The sequence below is a fragment of the Leuciscus leuciscus genome (assembly GCF_965113295.1).
Source record: "Leuciscus leuciscus genome assembly, chromosome: 5".
Taxonomy (NCBI): domain Eukaryota; kingdom Metazoa; phylum Chordata; class Actinopteri; order Cypriniformes; family Leuciscidae; genus Leuciscus; species Leuciscus leuciscus.
The window spans coordinates 39702633-39724766 of record NC_138729.1 but is presented as its reverse complement, the minus strand read 5'-3'; the positions used below and the strand labels follow the sequence as shown (position 1 = coordinate 39724766).

Genomic DNA, 22134 nt, shown 5'->3' with positions numbered 1-22134 from the left:
AGGTATAGTTTAGTAGTTTAATTACGGTTATAACGTATTTGTCATCTGCTTGTATGTATCCACTATTAATAGCCTACAAGTCTGCTGTTTCGGACCAGGTCCGAATGATGATCAAACATATACTGATGAGTTTAATAAAGTTTATCGTACATAACACAAAAGATGAAGCGTCAGTTTTACTCCAGAAAATCACCGTAAGAGCTGAGTAAACACAGTAAGTTATAAGAAGTGCGCAAGTAACGTTACATAAACGAATTTCGGTAGAGTTGAGGGAGCATTTTCTTTAAAAACAAAATAATTCCACCTCGTCTTCAGCAGCTGCCTCAGATTTCGGGAGTCAATAGAGAGAGCTATGTGGATTAATACATCCAGCTACACACCGACAACGCTTGGGAGACATTCTCGTCAGTGCAGCAGCTGTGAACTCGATCAGGGCGGGTCTATGTTAGAATGGCAGTGTCTGTCAACACTCGTGGGCGGGGCCTGTGCTGTAGTGACGTCACTAAAACAGCATTCTGAAAACAGGTCGTTGGGAGACACTGCTGATGATTTATGGGGATTAATAAAAAAAGGAGTGAGTGGATTTTTATCACTATTGGGTGGTTGTGTACACACACTGCCAACACACATTTATGTCCAAACAGAATGCAAAAGTGAATTTTGCATAATAGGTCCCCTTTAATAATGTTTAAATGGTGTAATATTTGTGAATTTGATTATGTAGCCATCTTATCCATTTTCTTGCGAGTGCCGTCAAGATTACTCTCTGGTGCTGTGAACCTAATTCTATTCTCAGGATATTTTTATACCCTACAATTTATAATTGTTTAAATATTGATTGCAAAGGATGGAAATCGACCCAAACAATCTGTAAAATAGTTTAAATGTGCCTTATCCATCACATTCCGTGGCTGTTATTGGTTCATCATTACCATCATCAGTAACAAGATTAATATTCTTTATTTACACGTATCAGCCAAATAATTCACCCAAAAATGAAAATATTGTGATAATTTACTCACCCTCAAGTGGTTCCAAATCTGTATGAATTTCTGTCTTCTGATGAACATAAAATAAGATATTTTGAAGAATATGGGTAACCAAACATTTGATGGGACCCCATTGACTTCCATAGTATGGGGGAAAAAATACTATGGAAGTCAAAATATTGTGTAATGTTAATGTTGCACTAACATTATTGGCTCTCTTCAAGAGCAACAAAGGGCAATGCTGTGACAAATGTAGGAGTGAGAATCGCCAAGCAAGGATCCTTAAACATGACAGTCCCACAAAACTTGAGTCACAATTTGTTAATTGTATTAGGCCAGATGAAGACCTGGTTGTGGTCAAAATATTGCTTAGTTTCTAATAAAACTTTCTTGTCAATTTCTTTTTCCTAGGTTTGTAAATTAGACACATTTTTCTCAATCACTGGCCCTTTAAAAACAGAGCATCATCCCCGCACACAAGCAATGGTTTGTTCTTTGTCTTTTCAAATTATTTCACTTTAATTAACCTCGTTAATCTGCATGAAGGGAGCTAAAGACTAACATGTACAATCAGGTGTTATTAACCAAAGCTCCAGGACATGCAGCGCGCGTGTGTGTGAGTGAGTGTGTGTGGTTGAGAGGGTGCTTTTTTTTAGAAGGCATTTCAAGATAACCATGAATGTTTGAGCAGGCGTGAATTTCCAGTAACATGTAATAGTGCAGTATAATGTGCAGTATGCACTACAGCATGCACCTTGAAGTCATTGGGTCAGGCAGATGTTATTACTGCTCATCAGGAATGACCTAGTCAGTGTCGCCATGGTGATACTGGCAGCCAGCAGCATGCTGCATGTGCCAGTCCATATCAACATCTCAGACGACCAGTGGGCACATGAAGCACAGGCAGTTTTTTCATTTTTCTACAGGCCATAATTGTTCTCTATAGCCTACTCAATTAGTCTCTGACAAACCAAAAAATAATAAATGAGGAACATCAATAAACAACGTTGTTGTTTTTAAAATATTACCATGTTTATCACTTATATCACTATACAATAATAAAACACACAGTCTCTACATAAATTAACTCAACATAAATTATTCCTTAAACTAAAAACTGAAACACAAATATTGTACCAATGTAGACAATTTACAACACTGTATAGGCTACTACTTTCCCTGGTCTTTGAAGCTCTTCACTCCATTTTTTACCTTTTAAAAACAATATTCTTCAATCGCGTGGTTTCAGTTCTAAAATTGTGCAAAAGTACTGTATACGGTTTTGTTTCATTTTTACACAATATAATAATCTTTTTTGTCCAGCAAACAATTGTAGAACAATATTATTTTAGAATCATTTTCACCGGGATTTTATTATGTAATACTATGAGTCGTATTTGCAGTAATTTTTATGACATTTTGATCATGTTTCAAAACAATGTTTGTTATTATTGGTTGCTCTTGTGGTCGTTTCTGAGGAGAACGGTGTTTTGGATTGGCGTGCGCGTTTTGGTCACGTTTCGACAAAATATCGCGATAAGTAGAAATAAATATAGTCTTTACAGATTACCTGAACACTATCAATTTCTACGTTGTCGGTGGTATCATTAACATTAGTCATTAAAATACTTATAATAATATTGGTATTCATATGTATGCTTGGTATCTCGACCATTAGGTGGTAGCATCGTGCAAGAGCAAACAGCGCGAGACCTCACTGGTGCGACCCGGTATTAATGCTCTGAGTGACGTCGTAACTTCCTCTTTGCTCCTGCGCCGCGAGGGCAACCATGGTGCGTAATGTCTTCCTGTGGACTTTCATTCAAAATCTGTTTTAATCCTAAATATGTGAACAACTTAGCCCTAAACCAACTGCACAATGTTAATGTATACAGCATCGGCATTATATAAAATGTTATATTGGGTTATTTATGTGACGAATGAGATGATCATTCTCCTTTACTTGCCGACGTACCGAATAGTAATGTAGATGTTTCAACTGTAGCAGCAAATGATTGTTTTTTGAAATAAGCTTAATTAAACGCCTGGTATTTGTCTTTGTATATTCAAATGCATTATTCACACCTCTGAAGTTACGGAATTTTGTGTAATTACTGATTAGCTCGAATGCTAGTTTGTCTCTGCTATTTTCAGCGCCGCTGTAATGAACTCGAACTGCATGAGATTTCATTGACGAGATGTTTTTCCGTAGGTAAATGTACCGAAGACCCGCAGGACTTACTGCAAAAAATGCAAGAAGCACCAGCCACATAAAGTGACCCAGTACAAGAAGGGCAAGGACTCTCTGTACGCCCAGGGTAAGTCCTGAGAACTGGCTGGGACGTTGAACAGTGTAGATTTCACTGTCTGAAGAATTAACTGCATTTGTTTAACTTTTCCTTCTAGGGAAGAGGCGTTACGACAGAAAGCAGAGTGGTTATGGAGGACAAACAAAGCCTATTTTCCGAAAAAAGGTATGTTGGGTGCCAAAGTATTGAAGCCAGAGTGGCCATGTGGTCTCAAAATCAAAATATCTACAATATTGTTCCGAACTAGTACTGCTGTTATTTATTATTTTACATTTTATCTGATTGTATTTGGCTATTTGAAGCCTTTTTCTATCATTGAAGCACCATGTATTGTTGCAACAAAGATTAGATACTTCAAATGAACAATGAAGACCTAGTGAAGTCCATTTGGTTTAATTATTCAGCAAAGAGTGTAACTGAAGTATACAACAATTAAAATGAAAAATATGCTGTAAGTTTTGAAAAGCGGTCTTGCCAAAAATGAGACCCACTGGTGTAGAATATGGTGGAATCTTGATGGCTATACATGATTTCAAGTGTATTTGGGTTATTGTTAATGTGCATAAATGCCTTTATTTGGCATTTGACTAAATAACATGGAGCCTTAGATTTACTTGTGGTCTTATCAATTTTAGGTAATAAAAACTGGGCAGTACTAAATAAAAATGAATGAGAACCGAAAGGTTTTTGGATGGACTTCTAATTTGGATGTAGTGGTCACATGTGTTTTTAACATCGCATTTGTAGTGTAAGCATCTCAACTGGTCACAGGACATACATTGAAGTTATTAGGGGCCTCGTATTTTAAGCTTAAACGTAGATTTCCTCCTAAAATCTAGATTTTGTGTATGTACATACGTTTTCAGATTAATAAAACTGCGTATGCCAGAACCTGCACAATTCCCTTTATAAAACCAAGTCTGCGGAAGATTGTGCGTACATGCACCTCCACCCTAACTCTATGAAATAACCGTATATAGAGCTTGTGATGCCTAGCTTTACTATTCATATTAGTTTATATTCATTTTTAATTGTTATAAACAAATCGAATGTATGCAGTTTTGCCTATAAGGTTAACATGTTTAGGATGTTTATACAGTATTTTTAATGGACAAAACATTTTAAAAAAATGTTTAGTTATTAGGATACTGTCTGCCTGCACATGACATCAAAAGCACACCTCTGTGCAGCAATGGTTGTACATTATTGTCATCGGACCTTTTCAAACTGACCAATGGACTGTTCTCCCACCGAACAAAAGTGCGCATCATTCTCAGAACAGGAGTTCTGTAATTGAGTTTAAAGAGGAATTCTCATGCGCCTAGCACTCTTCGCTGACATTAAAACGGAGCATGCCACAAGTGTTCAAAAGCAGCACATCCTTCTAAATAATTTGTTTAACTTCTGGGTAATGTAATTTGATTGCTTTAATATTTAAAAAAATATTTTACTTAATTACTTAACTAACTCCAGTAAAAGTGTATGCAAGTATTATAGAATGTGAAAGGTTCAAAGCTACATAAAATTACTATTTCTTAAGCAACTTAGTTGGGTTTAGTTATGTTGTGTGTGGAGAAACTAATGTTGCCCTTAATATTCACTGTTGATCATATGGATGTTTACAAATCAGGTGTGATTTGTCCCTCTTTTTGCCATAGGCTAAAACCACAAAGAAGATTGTGCTGAGGCTGGAGTGTGTGGAGCCCAACTGCCGCTCAAAGAGGATGTTGGCCATTAAGAGATGCAAACATTTTGAGCTGGGAGGAGACAAAAAGAGAAAGGTATGTGAAATTCACATCAGCTGGTTAAAGATCAAGTAAAAATGATAAAACATGGGGAACAAGTGAAAGGGTGGTTTGAAGGCGTTATTTTAGTCATTAATTGTCTTCAGGGTTTTCACTATCATGGAGAAAACTGGTAATATTTGATTTGTAACTTATGTGCGTGGAAATTCATTTGAAAGATTTTTATAGTAAAGATTTGTGGTTATTATTCTTAAAGATTTCATCAACTAGAAAATTCTCTTTTTGTGAGGCAATCTTTGCAAAATGATTGCATGAGTTTTTAAAAGTGGAAAAAGTGAGGACTGCAAAACTAGTTACGAAAGTTCAGTTAGTCAAGTCAGTTTAGTCAAGTACTGACAAGTCAAAACAGTTCATAATACTGTGTACTGGAAAAAGGGTGACTGAACACATTAACGCATTGTATATTGGCATCAGGACAGAACCATTGAAAACTGTCAAACTATTTCAGACTGTTACAAGTATTAACGTATGATTTCTACTCATCTCTCTTCCAGGGCCAGGTCATCCAGTTCTGAGCTGGGCCAAGTGCTTTTTTTTTGTGGTTTACCATCACTGTCAATAAAAGTTGTATACAGTTATGCTGACTTTTGCCTTTCATTCAACATCAGTATCAAATTTTGTTTTCAAATTAAGTCCCACACTAAGTGCACCATAGGGGAACAAAAAGGCAGCTTTGCTTCCATAAATGCTTACAAAAGTATTACTCTAACAGCAGATCTGTTATGCGTCTCATGCAGCTGTTTGGGTAAAGCAGATTATGCATCCTTCAGTGAAAGATGGGTCTTTACTCAAACTCACTCAGTTTGTGTAGTTAGAGGTGGAAGGAGGGAACATGCCACACGATAAAAAATGAATGTTAGAAATTGTAACACTTCAACTTGGCAACTAGAGGAAAAGATGTGTCTTCTTGAGGCATTCATTGTCTGGTCTTTTTTCTCTAGTAAGTACAGGCACATTGTTTGACCGGAAAAAATTTAAGCCTGAGCAGAGTAAAAATTTACCATTACCTTTTTGTATGTTTTTATAGCCAAGTTGATGCCTGTCAATAAAATGAAAGCTCGTATTGAGATTTTGGTGCTTTCCTATTTATGTAGATGTGTGTACATGCATGACTAGAAAATGGATACCAAACAAACCTTTCCTCGTGACGACCTTGTGATCACCACCACTTAGACCACAATCAAACTTGTTATGCTTTCCTTTGCACTGAAAATATGGTCTCTTGTATTGGTGCTTATTTGCTGATAGTTGTTTTTAATCCATGAAGCAGCATTAAGGTCTATGCAATGTCAACAGCCATGAGGAAGAATTCATTTATAACATTTATTTTTAACAGACAAACAAATGTGCTCAATGCAACAAAAAAAAGGTTTATTTAGCTCTTTGTGTTCATAGACACATGCATATACTGTAGCTCACTCATGCAGAGAGAACGTGTTGATTTTCAATGTCCTTGATACAGGATCTCATCCTCACACTGGATTTTAACTGGCTCACAAAATGGTATCCTAGGAAGTTCGTAAGTCGTAAAGGCAGTCAGGGTCGCAGTACAGGGATAATGTCCTCATTTCTAAGAACTTTGTACGTGAACCAGTAGAGTACATTGAAAACAAGGAAGCTGAGGGGGAAGGCGGCTCGTGAGATGGTGTCGATCCGTTTAGCTCGTTCCACGAAGCGCCGACGGATGTCAAACAGAATGTGGCCTGGCGGCAGGCCTGCAAACATGGCAGCAGCCTCAGAGAGAGGCCCGTCCCCAGACAGACAGGTGTCCATCTCGTATCCCGTGAAGTACAGGTCCTGATTCTGTGAGGCTAACTGCTCTTCCTGAAGAAAAACAAAAATAAATATACACTTGTAAAATTGTTTTTTATAAACTCACCCAGGCATAATTTGTTTGATCAAAATTACAATAAAAACAGTAATACTTTACAAATTTTACAATTTAAAATGACAGTTTTCTGTTTTGATACATTTTTAATTGTATTATTCCAGAAATAGCAACGCTGCATTTTCAGCATCATTACTCCAGTCTTCAGTGTCACATGATCTTTCAGAAATCATTCTTATAATCTTTATATTATTTGTGGAAACTGTGATATATTTGTTTTCAGGATTTTAATGAATATACTTTTTTGTAACATTATATACTGTCTTTTGATCAATTTAGTGTATCCTTGCTGAATAAAAAAGAATTCCTTTCTTTAAAAACTAAATCTTGCTGTCACAAAACTGTAGTATATATATATGAAAGTGTGTGAATACATGAGGGGCAGTAAACATTCAAGTAAATTTTTGTTATTTCAGAACTTCCATTTTTATGAAACGGGAAAGACAGCAGAGTATGAGAGACATGAAAGTAGCACCATTACGTTGCCATCAATCATGGTCATTACTGAAAGATATTGGACAGCTCAATGTAACAATTGACCAATCAGAATCAAGTATTCAATAGTGAAGCGTATTTATAAGTAAATACATAGTTTGTGGGTGCATATATACCCGTGCGCAGGCACTGCATTTGCGTTGTGCGCTTTTGCTTGGTGTGCTCCCTGTGACGTTGTTGCTTTTGTTTTTCGTCTCTGCTCCTCCAGCCTGACCAGAGGCCTGAAGACAATACAAAGACACATTTAAAAACGGATTCATCATTTATTCAAACAATAAAATATTCTCTCCACTTCTTCAACAGACCTCCCTGGCTTCTCTGTGACCATGCATTAGAGAAATGAAACAGGGTCACAATGTACCTTAAAAATCTCTGGTGGGCATGAACATTTCTACAGTTGTATCTTTAATTTGTCAAGACGTAACTAAGTCAGGGAGCATTCCACTCTGAACCATTTAGTGTTTTAAACAAGGCATTTACTCTCTAAGATGCATGCATTTTCTATTAGTTTTTTAGTCTAAATATGTTTTGTCAGTTGCAGCAATTTTCCTTGGCTTTTTCTCTTTTTTGTGCCAGCTTTCTTTGGCTTTCCTCAAGTTTTCTCTTTTCTTTTCCAGGAGGTTATTTATTCTTGGTGATATCTTCAATGTATTTCTGTGTGTGAGAGAGAGATCAACAATGACAGTGTATTTGTTCCTTTGGGAAAGGATGCTTTTTTGAGTATGAGTTCCAGTCAGTTTGTTGCGTTTGTGTTGAATCATGTTGTGTTCAGGTCGCTGCTTTGGGTGACTTGGCGCACATAAGATTAGACAGCCTATTGCACCGTGCTGTTGTGACCAAACATCCAGACTGTGTGTATATGTATGTTTTAGTATGTATGTGGCTAACACCACATTTAGAATGGTGTGTGTTTTTATATGTGCATTATGCCTAAAAGCTTGAGTGCAGTAGTGTGTAAGCTTGTTTGCATGTTATATGCCTAACAGCATCCCTAAGGCAAATGAGGGGGCATAGCGCCACCAACTCACCCACTGGGTCACACACACACAACCTGCCCTGCAGGGCGATAGAGGGAATATGGAGGAGGAATGGAAAAGGACAGGATAGTGTAATATTTATTCTCTCTGCTCTTTGTAGCAGGACAGTGTCTGCTGTGTCCAAAAGAAAGCCACGGTGTTCTCTCAACTAGCTGGTAAAGAGCAGAGTAACACAGAAAAGGAAATAACTGCAATCTTTGCAGACTAAAACTCCTGAGAGGAGTCTGGGAATAGCCTCCTATTCCAGGCAGACAAAGGGCATGTCTGGGTCATAATACACCTCAAAAATCAAAAGACAAATTATATGTAACAAAGAAAATGAAGCCCATTTTTAGGACCATTAAAAGTGCATTGTGAGATTTTTCATTAAAAGCCCAATTACCCCCCACCCCATTCTCATTAGCGTAATGCATCTGGATGTTTTTCTTAAGGGTTTGTTTGTATGTTTTCACTCATTTCACATATTTTTAAAAAGCAAATTATATATTAATTTCACTTAAAAAAACATACAACACATGTTCTTGACAGGATTCATGAGATTTACCTTTATTGAGTATAATACAAAATACATTTTTAGAGCTTAAAAATGAAGAACATTTTCAATGTTAAAATACTGTCTTCTTAATATATGTGACAGCTTAATATTTAGAAACTATAAGAAAGCCATTTGTATTTAAAATATTATAAACACTTGCTCTGTCTTTGGTGCTATTCAAACACTGCTTTGTTTATTTGAGCTTGACCCAACAACAATGGATCAACCAATGGCGTGAGCTTGGGGCGGGATTATCTGTCTCACCAAACAATAGTAGATTAAAATTCAGAAAAACTGTTTGAATACAAATGATTATTTTAGCAATTCCATTTGGTGGAGCTTATAGGCCAGAAATTACACATTTCAACTTTAAAAGAGAAATGATGTTTAATTTATCAGTTCAGCTAAGCATTTCATATTCGGCATCTCTGGGACATTCTCCATATTTAAAATCCTGCACTTCTTTCACTTTCTTCCCATTCATGTTGTCCCATATTTTTATGTGGAAATAATAGTATGACTGTGCAATATTCATGACATACTTTTTATGCCATCACTGACCTTCCCTCTCTGCTCTGGAGAAGGCCAGTCGGCTGCTCATGAAACATCAGAGGGACACAGTGGTTGTACAGTATCTTAAGGGCACTAAATGCATGTCGCGTGTGTACGACAGAGGGGAGTTTCTGACTGCCACTCACAGCTCTGTAGCGTTGTTCCTCCCGTAGTTTTCTCCGCAGTTTGAAGAATTCTTTGTGTTGCCGAGATACAAAGTTAACTGCTGCATACTCCAGCAAAGCAGCAAAGACAAACAGCAAGCACACTGCCATCCAGATGTCTATGGCTTTCACATAGGACACCTGTACATATGCACACACAGCGTAGTTAATGCAAACACAGTCTATGTTAAAGGAATATTCTGGATTCAACAGACATTACGAATCTGTCAAATGCTGTTGATAAAAAAAAAAATTTGTTTTGTTTTGTTTTTTGCTGATACCAATACCGATTTTAACAAACAACTAACACTTGCTCTCTTATTTTACCTTTTGTCATTAAAATAGATTAGTGTTTTGATTGTGTTTTAAATGAGCAAAGTTCGAAAACGCATGCATTAAGCAAGCTAGTTAATTAGCTGCATCATAAAATCATTTCTTGTGAACATGGACAAAGATACATATGAAATAAACAGTGCTTTTCAGTATACTGTAGGCTAGGTCACAGTTTTCAGAAATAAAATAATCAAATGTAAAATGTATTCTTCACTGTACAAATTAAATATACATTAATCCTTATTAAAGTTACAAAAGTTATTTAGTTGAGAGTAGTGAGCGATTATTTTGTTGTTGTTTGATTAACATTAAAACAGCAGCGCAACAGGAATATTCTGCTGCTGTCACTGTAAGAGCTTCATGGATCCAATATACTGGTACACAAGCATTTTATTTCTCAACTGTTTACATTCATAAGGGCATAGCCGACTATGTTTACGAAGATCTTTGCCAAGACGTGCATTTTGATATAATTTGGTGTGAATTAAAAGTAAAAGAGAACTCAAATCAACGAGGCTTTCCGGACGTGTGCTTTGGATGTGTGCTCAAACAGTGAGTAGAATTGAGCTCTCTTTCTCGTCTTCTTGCGCTTGAGTATTTAAATTCGCAAGGCTTAAAAACATATGCAATGGACAAACTTTCGTGAAGATGCAACACTGGCCTGATCGGGACAGTGACAGTTAAGTCAACTGTCCCGAGTGTCATTCACGTTGGCCCAGGCAGTCCTTATTGCCGAGCCCAGCTATATTTTGTACAGATTTAATTTTGTTTTAGCAAGTGCTTAAAGTCCTTACTGTTACACTTTGTCCTAACCAGATGTGATGCGACACTCGATAAAAGGTATATTTTTCATGTTAATTCAAGTTTTTGCCCTAACCAGCCGCGACGGCGACATTAATATTTTAGAAACGGTTCCTATTTCTGCGACGTCGCGGAGAACAGAAAGTATGCTAATCTCAGGTAGGCTACTGTTTATGTGTTTTATTTAATGTTAAAGGTCCCATTGCATGGATTATTTTATTATTTTAGAATGTTTCCTGGGGTGCCCTTATAATGTTAGTATGTTTTTTAGATCAAAAGTTGTTATAATTTAGAAATAAAAGGCATATTTCCTAGCCTGATTTTAGCCTCTGATTTGAACGCTCTGTTTGAAAGGGGCGGGTCTGCTGTGAGACTTCAGTGTAAATGCCCACTGCTGTGATTGGCTGACATGCTTGCATATTAAATATTTAGCATTACATGTGGAACTCTCTCGAAAACTTTTACTATTACAGCTATTATACGTTTTTACTATTACAGCTATCAGGATTAACGAATCGTGAAAAGTTTTTTAAGTATTTAGATCTATTCCCATCACATAAAAGGTTGCAGTGATGTGCATTGAGCATATGACAGCCAGTTGATCGCGTGAATGAAGATCTTATCATTGCAACGCAGTTTCTGCACTCTCACTAATGATTTCACCAATGCAAACATGAGGTAAGTACAGTAAGAGCTTCGTTGTGCAGCGTAACAGCGTCATTGATTTCATAACGAGTTTTGGCAAGTGTCCAGATAAACTCGCGCTGTGTGATTGACAGCTTGGGCGATTGGAAAGGGATTGTTCTTTGATCGCTTTCTGTATATATATATTAATCACAGTTTAAGTAAGATTATTTTCATCCTACCAAGAGAAACGATGTTAAGTTGACATTTTAGTCACTGGCTTGATTTACTGATGCATAAACAGTACTGAACGACTTTCAGAGAAAGATTATCTGTCTGAACTTGAACAATTACACATCAGAAATTCACATAACCCACTGGTTCTTCAGAGGCTCGGATGAAGGAACTAAAAAAATACTTTTGAGTTCATTTGTACATCCAAACAGCAACTGCCATGCTTCGCTCGTTTGCAAGCCATGATGTCTCAAGGAAAAACCAATATTGCGCTCGTGCAGCTCATTTTCTCATGGGCGGGCCAAATTCTTTTTGCCGGAGAAGAAGAGAAAGGGGAGGTAACCTTTCCCCTTATGACGACATAAGGGGAAGATTTCTAGATTCGCCCGTCTGAGCTTTCATTTTCTCAAAAATACCCAAGGCTTGGTTTACACCCATCAAAACGTCTAGCCACTGGGGGACCATAGGCAGGCTAGGGGAACTCATATTAAGGTTAAAAAACCTCATAAAGTGAAATTTTCATGCAATGGGACCTTTAAAAGCGTATGTGTGTGTTTGCATATCATTTTGTGTGTCTTTTATAGCCTTACTGAAAGCAACAATTCACCTCAGATCTTCTAAATAAATAAAAGTGAACAAGAACGTTCAAACTGTCAACTCATTGTTAACAGACAAGTGTATTCTATGACAACGATTGTTTCAATAACTCAGTATGTATTTTTAATAGTGTTAAAATGGTGTAATATTCATGAATTTGATTATGTACTTAGAAGTACTTAGACTTTGCCGAGACAGCCCACTCACTCACACTCTTCTGATTGGCTGTGATTTTAAATTGACAACATCGCGTCCCATAGTTGCATCACGTCTGGTGTGGACAGTCAAATTATTTGTCGCTGGAATCTTATTGCATCGCGTCTGGTTAGGACACGTGTTATCTATAAGCTATAGTGCGCTCCAAAACAATGACAAAATTCGCATTTAGAAGATATAAGCATTCAAAACTTTCAGTCTCTCACTTCTGTCAATATGGATCAATGATTTTGAGAACATCACTCTGCACTTCAGCTCATCAGATTTTCTGTCCAATCAAATGCTCTCTATGATCTAAAGTGTCCCGCCCCCTACATTGTAAACAGACACTGAAGCTGCCGCTAAAATTGGTCACTTTCTCACACAATTACTATTTTCTACATGGTGAATGGCACATAGTGCACTATATAGGGGATAGGGAACGATTCGGACAGTGTAAATATGCTTTCCATTGGGGCGAATGAAGTTTCACATTAGCGTCACGCGAACCGCCGCAGTGCACACACAGTCTGGTCCGGTCCGGTCCGGTCCAGTCCAGAGAAAAGATAGCACAGAGAGGATTGTATGTGGCACATACCCCAAAACGTAACGGACCCATTTGAAATCTGCACAGAATGCTGTATTTTAAAGCGATATGGAGGAGATTAGGAGGAGAAACGGGTTGGTTAGAGCTTAGGAGGAAACTGCGGCTATACCGAGCTCAACGGCTCTGGCCGAGCTCTGATATAAACTAAACGCTATTGGCTATTTAAAAAAAGGGGAGGAGTTGTTCGATATATCCCGTCCTGTCTTCCTGTTTTAGTGGAAATTACGTCAACACACTGAATAATGCTGCATGTTTCAAGGCACTTCAGTGGGCCTTTAATTATTTTACCCAGTGAAAATTTTACCCAGGATAATGCAACAGACATCATACAACTCAGTGCCTTCACACAGTTAAATTAATAAACCATTGGTTTTTATATCTGCCTTTTCATGCTATATGCAGATGGTTTTAAATTGATAAAAAATCGGCAGATGAATATATCGATGGCTGATACATCGATATATCTCTAGTTTTAACAAGTCATACAGGTTTGGGATAGTGAGTAAGTAATGACTGATAGTGGATGAATGTATGGATGGATAAAGTAGATTCTCTCCCACCTTAGGCAGTGATGCTCTGGATCCAGAGCTCTGTGTTGTCATGGTGAGAACTGTAGTGATGCCCAGCCCAACTCGGGCCGGGGCAGCATCCATGTTGATCCAGAAGGAGACCCACGACAGGATAACAGTTAAGAGGCTGGGAATGTACATCTGGATCAGGTAATAACCCATCTGCCTCTCCAGATGAAACTTCACCTCTATACAAGTGAACTTACCTGGGTAAAACACACACTCAAGTTAGACAGAAAAAATAAATGAGCCTAATTTTTCAGTTTCTTATACTAACCAAACACATAGCAACCCCCTGGCAACCACCCCGAACACCCTTGCAGCAGTGTAATGTAATAATAACCACTGAGAACACCTCAGCAAACGCATGGCAACTCCCTGGCAACCACTCAAAACACCATAGCAACATTGTAAGAACACATTTAGAAAATCTTAGCAACTGCATAGCAACAACCTATCATAGTGAAAAGTTTTGTACGGACAAGCATCAATTAATACTTCTAAAAACCTATTTGCCATTATTATTCCTCATAACATTTATTATCTAAGCACTTATGAAATGTTTAACTACTTATATGAAAATGAAAAAAATAATTATGGTGGAATTGCAATAGTATTGTGCTGTACATCACAGTGCACAATAGTGCTGTATTTCAGTTGAAGCTTTACTGCGGTATTTAGTGCTGTACCAGTGTTGTAGTGTTTTGTACAGTATCCCAGGTCTTTCTCCTCTTTCAGGACAAACTGGGGCAGCATAAGGTCATCAGCCACTTGCACTGGGCCTTCATCCAACCACTGAAATATCAGATCATTCATAGTGTAGCCAACTAGAGAGAGAGAGAAAAAGAATAATGGGCATATAAAAGAGAAATTAGATAAAAATTAGATTAGTTGATGAGATCCTGAGTCTTACAGCTCTCTAACTGCATAGTACAAATCTGTATGTCCATTGGAAAATTCTTCAGATCCATAGGACACGACAGAATTAGAGTGAGTCTGAGAGAGAGAGAGAGAGAGAGAGAGAGAGAGAGAGAGAGAGAGATTTCTGATTATATTTCACCTAATAGTTTGGAATTATTTATGATACCTATAGGGGGTGATATCGCACCTGATGCTATACAGCACATTTCCATTCTGGAAAATCCTCAGCAGCTTGTTGTCCGTGGTGACCTCATGAAAGTTGGCGCCTTTCTCATTGGCGAAGAACAAGTCTGGCTTCCAGATGGAGTCCAGCATGGATGGATCCAGATCCAGGGAATCATCTGGATACTCTTTATAAGCCAGCCGTGGATCATTCCACTGTTGCCGTAGAAAAACGTTCAGCCGATAATCCTGACGAGTTAGTGTTTAGAAATTTATCAGATGGCAAAGCTGAGTAAAATTCATAAATATTGAAATACTATCTATCTATCTATCTATCTATCTGTCTATCTTATTGCATACACTATATACAGTATATATATATATATATATATATATATATATATATATATATATATATATATATATATGCATATGCGTGTGTGTGTGTGTGTGTGTGTGTGTGTGTGTGTGTGTGTGTGTGTGTGTGTGTGTGTGTGTACCATGGTGGTCTCTGTGATGGAACCAAAGCTGTTGATAAAAATGTTGCAGGTGACATTTACAGGAGGACCTGAAAAGAAAAAAGAGAACATTGTAAGAAACATAAGTATCTCTCTCAAAACTTAAACCAGCCTAAAATGCTTCACTGGTCTTACCTGCTTTACAGTGGTCTACCTGTTCAGCCTTGTGTTTATTGGTCAGCCAGACTGACTAAATCCAGCAAACCAGACCAAAATTAACAAATAATCTTAGGTTGGTATAAGCTGGGGGGGTTTTTTTTGCAGGAATAACAGTCGACTAAAGATGTGATTCATGCCCACCGTGGCCGAAAAGAAAAATATTGAAAACTCAACATCTGTGTCAACCATTTTAACATGTTAGATTAGATAAATAATTCAAGCAGAATTGACCCGCTCCGTCAGTTTCAGTGTCTTGGATAAAAATAAATCCTCACGCAGCAAATAGCAACAGACAAAATACTGAAGAGGTTGTCCAAGACTGTTAAATCAATTTACAAGTGATGAAGCATTTTCATGAACATGAAAAGCCCATAGCGAACCAAACAACTGCAAAATGCCTCATTCATGAACTATACGGCTGGCTGTGCTGATTTAGCCAATATGTTTAATTAGCATACGGTTGCTCTGTAAATATTTGATTGCAGCATTTTATTTATTGATTTAACGTTCATGACATTAGCGATATATATAGCTTATCAGAGGGGACATTCCCCCCACTCACGCTGACAGCCACATCTCAGAGATGTAGAACAGATATGAAATATACACGAGCTCAGAGACGCCCACAGGTAGAATGCAAGAGAGAGATCATGAGAAAAAAAGAGGAAAGAGGAAAAACTTACATAAAAAAATAAATTCCAGTTTTAAAAACATAAGCAAGATAAGGAATGGAAGAGACTTATTTAGGTCTGTGGGTTAACATGCACTCGAGTGGACAGCATGGCAAACTAAATGGCCCTCATGCCAACGGAGAAACTGGCCCTCACAAATCCTCACAGAAGCTGTTATGACACTTTTTACGGAGAGAAATCTAGCGTGAGCTGACAGCCGTATCCTGCATGTTTCTGAAATCATTCTCATCGACTGGGGCTGAAAGTCTCGTATTCTGTCGGTTTTCGCCTGTGGGTTTCTCTGGTTGAATGGTCACTGGGAGTCTGTGTGAGGTGGGGAAGGGAAAAAATAGACCAGAGAACCCATGGGGGGAGGGGGGGCACATAGTTTAATGAGATCTTATGTTGCTCTGTGTTTTCGGGCTGCAGCACTTTTTCACATGCAAGGCTCAGAGAGAATGTAAATATATTCTTTGCTGACCACATCAACTTTTCCTGCCAAAACAATCTATGTACAAGAGATTAGGCTGCAACAGCAGTTTTACTTACTTCTGTGTTTCCTTATGTGATGTTTAAAAATGACCAGGCTATCATTGAAAGGAACTGAAAGAAGAGCGAGTGAGTGACGAGAAAGACCGTAGTAGACTGACTCCTAAAGTCCTTATGTGTCTGTCCATCAGCAAGATTCAGCAGAAGGGAAGTACAAAATAGTAGAATGGAGATTCAACACTAAACTATTGCTTTGGTGGTGTGTCGGTAAAATGTACAGTGAGTTTGATTTTGTTTAGTATGGTCTACAATTGCTTTTATATACAGTAAAAAAAATCACCATATTCACTACCATTCAAAACTATTTCTATTTCTATTTTGCATATATATATATATATATATATATATATATATATATATATATAATATTTCTATTTCAAATAAATGCTGTTAGAGTTAGGTTTAACTTTCTATTCATCAAAGAATCCTTAAAAAAATATATCACAGTTTTCACAACAATATTTAGCAGCACAACCCTTTACAACTGTTAAAATAATAAGAAATGTTTCTTGAGTGCCAAATCAGAATGATTTTTGAAGGATCATGTGACACTAATGACTGGAGGAATGATGCTAAAAACTCATTTTTGCCATCAAAGAAATAAAAATAATTAAAATATATATTAAAATAGAAAACAGTTATTTGAAATAGTAATAATATTTCACAATATTACTGTTTTTACGGTATTTTTGATCAAATAAATGCAGCCTTGGTGAGCATAAGACACCTCTTTCAAAAACCACAAACTTTTGAACGGTAGTGTTCGATAGACTTGACATTCTTCATTACTTCAATGAGCTCATTGTTTCTGCCTTAAATTACAACATTGTTTAAATTAAAAATGTTTTAGCTAACTGTGATTTGTATATGTACATTTTTGAAATACATAACTTAGACAGTTTCCTCTAACAGATCTCTCTAAATTGTAATGTGAATTTGAAACGATTTGTATTGTGAAAAGTGCTACAAATAAATGTGCTTTTTTTTTATCACAGCAATTGACTGTTTTTTTTGCCTCTTATTTGCATAACTTTTTTGATGCACTCATCACTTGCTACACTCACATTTAGATTTTTTTTGATTTTTTATAAAAAATGTTAAAAATCTAAATATCTAAATTATGCTACAGTAGATTGGAGTGGAGTACCTTTAAAGTTGGGCCTGATCCGAGCATCATATCCAGATGTTTTCCCCATTAGTTTATCCAGAAAATCAGACGGTGACATGGGCTTCACCCTACTGCTGGGAGATTTTAGCTCCTTACTAAACACACACCTGAGAAAGATGAAATAATAATAATAATAATTCACATTAGATCTCCACCCACCTCCAACAGAATCATCATATTAAAAAGCTGTTTGTTTTTTAGTGGGGTCCAAATTCTGAGACCATGAAATTGCTTTTGCATTTTTCAAAATCCTTATGAATCAGATTTCCCTCAACCATTTATACTGAACAACTGATGTGCTTTGCATTCATCTCTTCCTCTTTTTCTTCAGAAACTTCAATTTTTCAGTCTAATTGTGATTTTAAATGACCAGATTCCCATTGTGGTGTCAGACTTTGTATATGTGTGTGGTTTAATAAGTATACTCTCTATGAGCTCTTTCTGTTGTTCATTTTAACATTCACTGGTGCCAGAAGGCTTTATTATCATTCCATTATTGACTGAATGCTTTGGTAATAATGTATGCCAATTTGAAAAGTGAATGGCGGAAGGAAATCTGCTTGCTAACTTAAAGCCTTTAATAAGCCTTTAAATGAGCACATCAGAACATCTGCCCCATGTTTTATTAAAACCCCCCTCCACTGGACACAGCCTGTCTGTTTCTCTGTGTGGCTGCAGTACAAAATTAAATAGCATTGGCATTTTTATTGCCTTGGACCTAATTGCAGTTTGTTGAAGGTGTTAATATGTTAGTAAGAAAGAGTTAAGTGGAAGTCCAAGTAGTGAAAAGACAGCTCTTTCTCACACACACTTTGAATCTTATTCCATATTTAGAGAAATTTTCTGGTCCAGTTCCTCTTCAATTCCGCTGTCTGTTTGTAAGCAGAACTGTGGCAAATTCGATTTGTGAAAGTATAAAGTCCGTTTCAGACAGAGTACAGGGAATGGAAATAAACACACAACGAATGCATCCTCAGGTGAGTGAAGAACAAGAAATGTCTTGTTCCAGAGAGGACAATAATAGTTCAATCTCATTATGTGAACTTCAATAAATCTGTAATTTCAGTGACAGTGGAAATGACTTCAGACAGAGCTGTCTCTATGTGTCAGCCTCATACTTCAGAGACCCAGATACATAAAGCCAACAAACACACACACAAACACACACTCGGAAACATAAGAATGCTCCCCGGGATTAAAATAAACCTATCACCCATGAAGACTTCTGAACTGAACACACAAGCCAGATACAGACGACAGAGCACACAGACGTACACAAGCATGGGAAAAAAAATTATTAAGGAAGAAACTGGTCATTTTAACCAATTACACAGATACACCTGAAGACCAGTTCTTCTGAAGACATTTTAAAACTATATGTGGATCTTCACAAAAAGCCTCAACAAGTGTTTTAATGAATGACATGGTGAAACCAGTGAGGAATGATGGAACACCTGTGAAAAACTCACCTGATGACCCCTTCAAACATCCACCAAACCAGTAAGAGCTCCAGCAGGATCCTCCAGAACACAGAAAACATCCTTTCACTATTCAGCTGCTCTCTTTTCCTCTCTGGTGTCCCGTGGCTAGATCTCAGTAAGCAGATGTGTTATGGAGGGGCAGGACGCCCATTCCGATGCACTCTGGTCTCTCCTCCACAGCCATCTGACTGAGCACCGCATCCTGAGACGGGAACACTAAGAGATGTGTGTGTGTGTGTGTGTGTGTGTGTACAGGGGGTCTTCTGCTCTTTCTTTCTCTCTCTGTCCACATGTTAGCCTGAGGTGCAGTTCTTCCATAGAGAAAAGATAAGGCAACAGGGCGTAAGATGCGTTTATAGACTTTTATCAGAATAAACAACTGTGACACGACTCCACCTGAGGGGCTCCAGATCCAAATCCCAAGACGCACTGCAGCAGAGGACAAACATCCATCCATCTCTTCTGATATCTATATTCTTGAGTATAGATGACACATAACATGGGGTTCTTGTTATTTAACAGTAAGAATTTAGGTTCAAATTATGTATTAGAGACAGTTTAGATTGTAGGTTTTGTGACCATTTATTTTGAATTTCACACCATTGTTAATCACCTTTGTGCCTGCAGTTTACTTCAATAGTCTTGTGGTGCGACAAATACATTTTTAACGTTACAAATACTCCATGTAGTCTCTTTGTAAATATGAAACGTAATATACACACTACTGTTCAAAAGTTTTAGGTAGGAAAGATTTTTTTTATGTTTTAGACAGAAGTCTCATTATAAACATTATATCATTATCAACAGTATTAACAAAAAATATATTATCATGAAAAAATCTAAACTTTTTTTTATTATTCTTTGATGAAGTTCAAAAGAACAGTATGTATTTAAAATCTTTTTGAAATCTTTTGTAATGCTGTAAATGCTTCACTCTATATATTTATTTGTGTGGAACATATAGACTATATATTTTCCATATATATTGAAAGTTGAAAATGTGTTTTTGAACGCATAATGTGCAGGAACACACAGTTTCCGTAATTTCCCCCCTCCATCATACAAGAAACGGACACTCTATAGGACAAAGACATGGAGTAAAAGAGAGAAAAATAAGACAAGAAGAGTGGGTGTAAGAAAAACAAAGCTCTGTGTGTTGAGTCACAGTGGATAACTAGGCCAGTGTTAATTTTAATGTATCTTCACTCCAGAGTGAACCAAACTAAAGAATAACAGACCCAGTTTTTCTCTGAAATCACACACACACATTCATCTCCATGATGTGTTAAAACATTGCCTTGACCTCTGGGGGAATTGGAGCACATGCCTAAACTACACTACGCACACACACGTATGCTCTCAGCCAACATAATTATCCAAGACCCTCCAAATACACACACACCACTGACTTCTAATCATTAACACGTCTGAAGTTATTAACTAATGAATCGTAAAATTTGAAACACCACATAAACACACGTTCACTTACATTTTTCAGTCTCCACAGGGGTTAAAAGTACTCAGGCATTCTCAACTGAGAATTCCTGGCTGACTCCAGATTAACTGGCGTGGAAGCAGAAACTCGTGTGTGTGTTCGGGTCAGCGACATCCACCCTGTTCATATGCTTTAGAGAATATCGTAGTCCTAAGGAACTTTATCTCTGCAACATCTGATCTTGTTTTTGTGGAGGCTGGAGCTCAGATTTACTACAGAACTCGGTCATTGCAAACCACCAAAAATACAAATTACTTGCAAAATTCACACACACAATGTTAAATGCGCTCCCCGCTGAAAGGAAAGGAAATATAGCCTAGTAGCTATTTTACCTGAGTTGTGAATGCATAAAGACCGTGTACAGCGAAATAATTAGGAGTCATAATCAATTTAGATCAAGTTAGTTCGAGTTTTGTTTTCATCTGATAGTGTCAGTGTAGTCAGATCTATAACATTACTGAATAACCAACAAGTAACTTTCCGTTATGCTGTCTACACACGAAAACAAACAACGCAACGCGATGTTGTCCAATTAACAAATAAATGATTTGTACAGCATTAGTAGAAAGAGAATTTCACATTTAAACAATTTATCTGAAATACACCGAAAATAATCTGAACCTGAAATCGCAACCCAATCCTAGTAGCCTATAGGTAAATCATACTGAAAAGCTAAATCTCGAAACTCTTTTAAAATTCCAGGGCACATTTAAAAAAAAAAAAAAAAAAAAATTATTCTGCAAAAAATAAGTAGATATAATACTGAATTAATGTAAATCTGTAATCTGTACCTATAGCAGCCAATTCAGTGCAGATTAAAGTTTGAGTGCTGTATCAAAACAACATCCAAATAGCATTTGGACACATCAAAACATTTCATTAAACATCAAAATGTAATAATTCTCAAACTGTATTTTTTCCCCATACCCCTTCACTCCACAGAAACACAGAATAAGCAATTTTCTATTACTCAGACCTGTATAACAGAGCGCTGGTGCATAAGAAAATAGGTCAAGGCTATGTTAGGGAACATGTTTGCAGGCAATCACAGGTTTAATGAGCCTTAACATATTGCATCTTCTCCACGCATCTCAAAACCCTCAGGGTCACACCCATATCGGAGACACAGGCATTCAAATGCACAACTTTCTTGCACTTGCAGATGGTTGGTAAATTCCTGGAAAGACTTCTGGAAAGGCCAAACAATCACTGTCCAGTGCGTCTACAAATGTTAACAAAAACCAAGTTAGGAAGAATTCAAATGAAACATGAGGCA

At 37.2% G+C, this 22134-nt stretch overlaps 2 protein-coding genes across 2 annotated transcripts; one reads left to right on the top strand and one right to left on the bottom strand.

Moving 5' to 3' along the window:
* The first annotated feature begins 2642 nt into the window (after positions 1-2642).
* rpl36a (ribosomal protein L36A) lies at positions 2643-5681 on the top strand. Its single transcript, XM_082169921.1, has 5 exons — positions 2643-2782; positions 3202-3307; positions 3396-3463; positions 4957-5079; positions 5598-5681. Exons 1-5 carry the CDS (start codon positions 2780-2782, stop codon positions 5616-5618), a joined length of 321 nt encoding a protein of 106 aa, XP_082026047.1. The 5' UTR covers positions 2643-2779; the 3' UTR covers positions 5619-5681.
* Positions 5682-6463: 782 nt separating this feature from the next.
* glra4b (glycine receptor, alpha 4b) lies at positions 6464-22016 on the bottom strand. The gene is made up of 10 exons (XM_082169904.1): positions 19352-22016; positions 17862-17989; positions 15318-15385; positions 14843-15066; positions 14648-14730; positions 14424-14561; positions 13726-13940; positions 9757-9915; positions 7603-7707; positions 6464-6927 (listed from the first exon to the last, which is right to left on the bottom strand). Exons 1-10 carry the CDS (start codon positions 19420-19422, stop codon positions 6640-6642), a joined length of 1479 nt encoding a protein of 492 aa, XP_082026030.1. The 5' UTR covers positions 19423-22016; the 3' UTR covers positions 6464-6639.
* Positions 22017-22134: the final 118 nt, after the last annotated feature.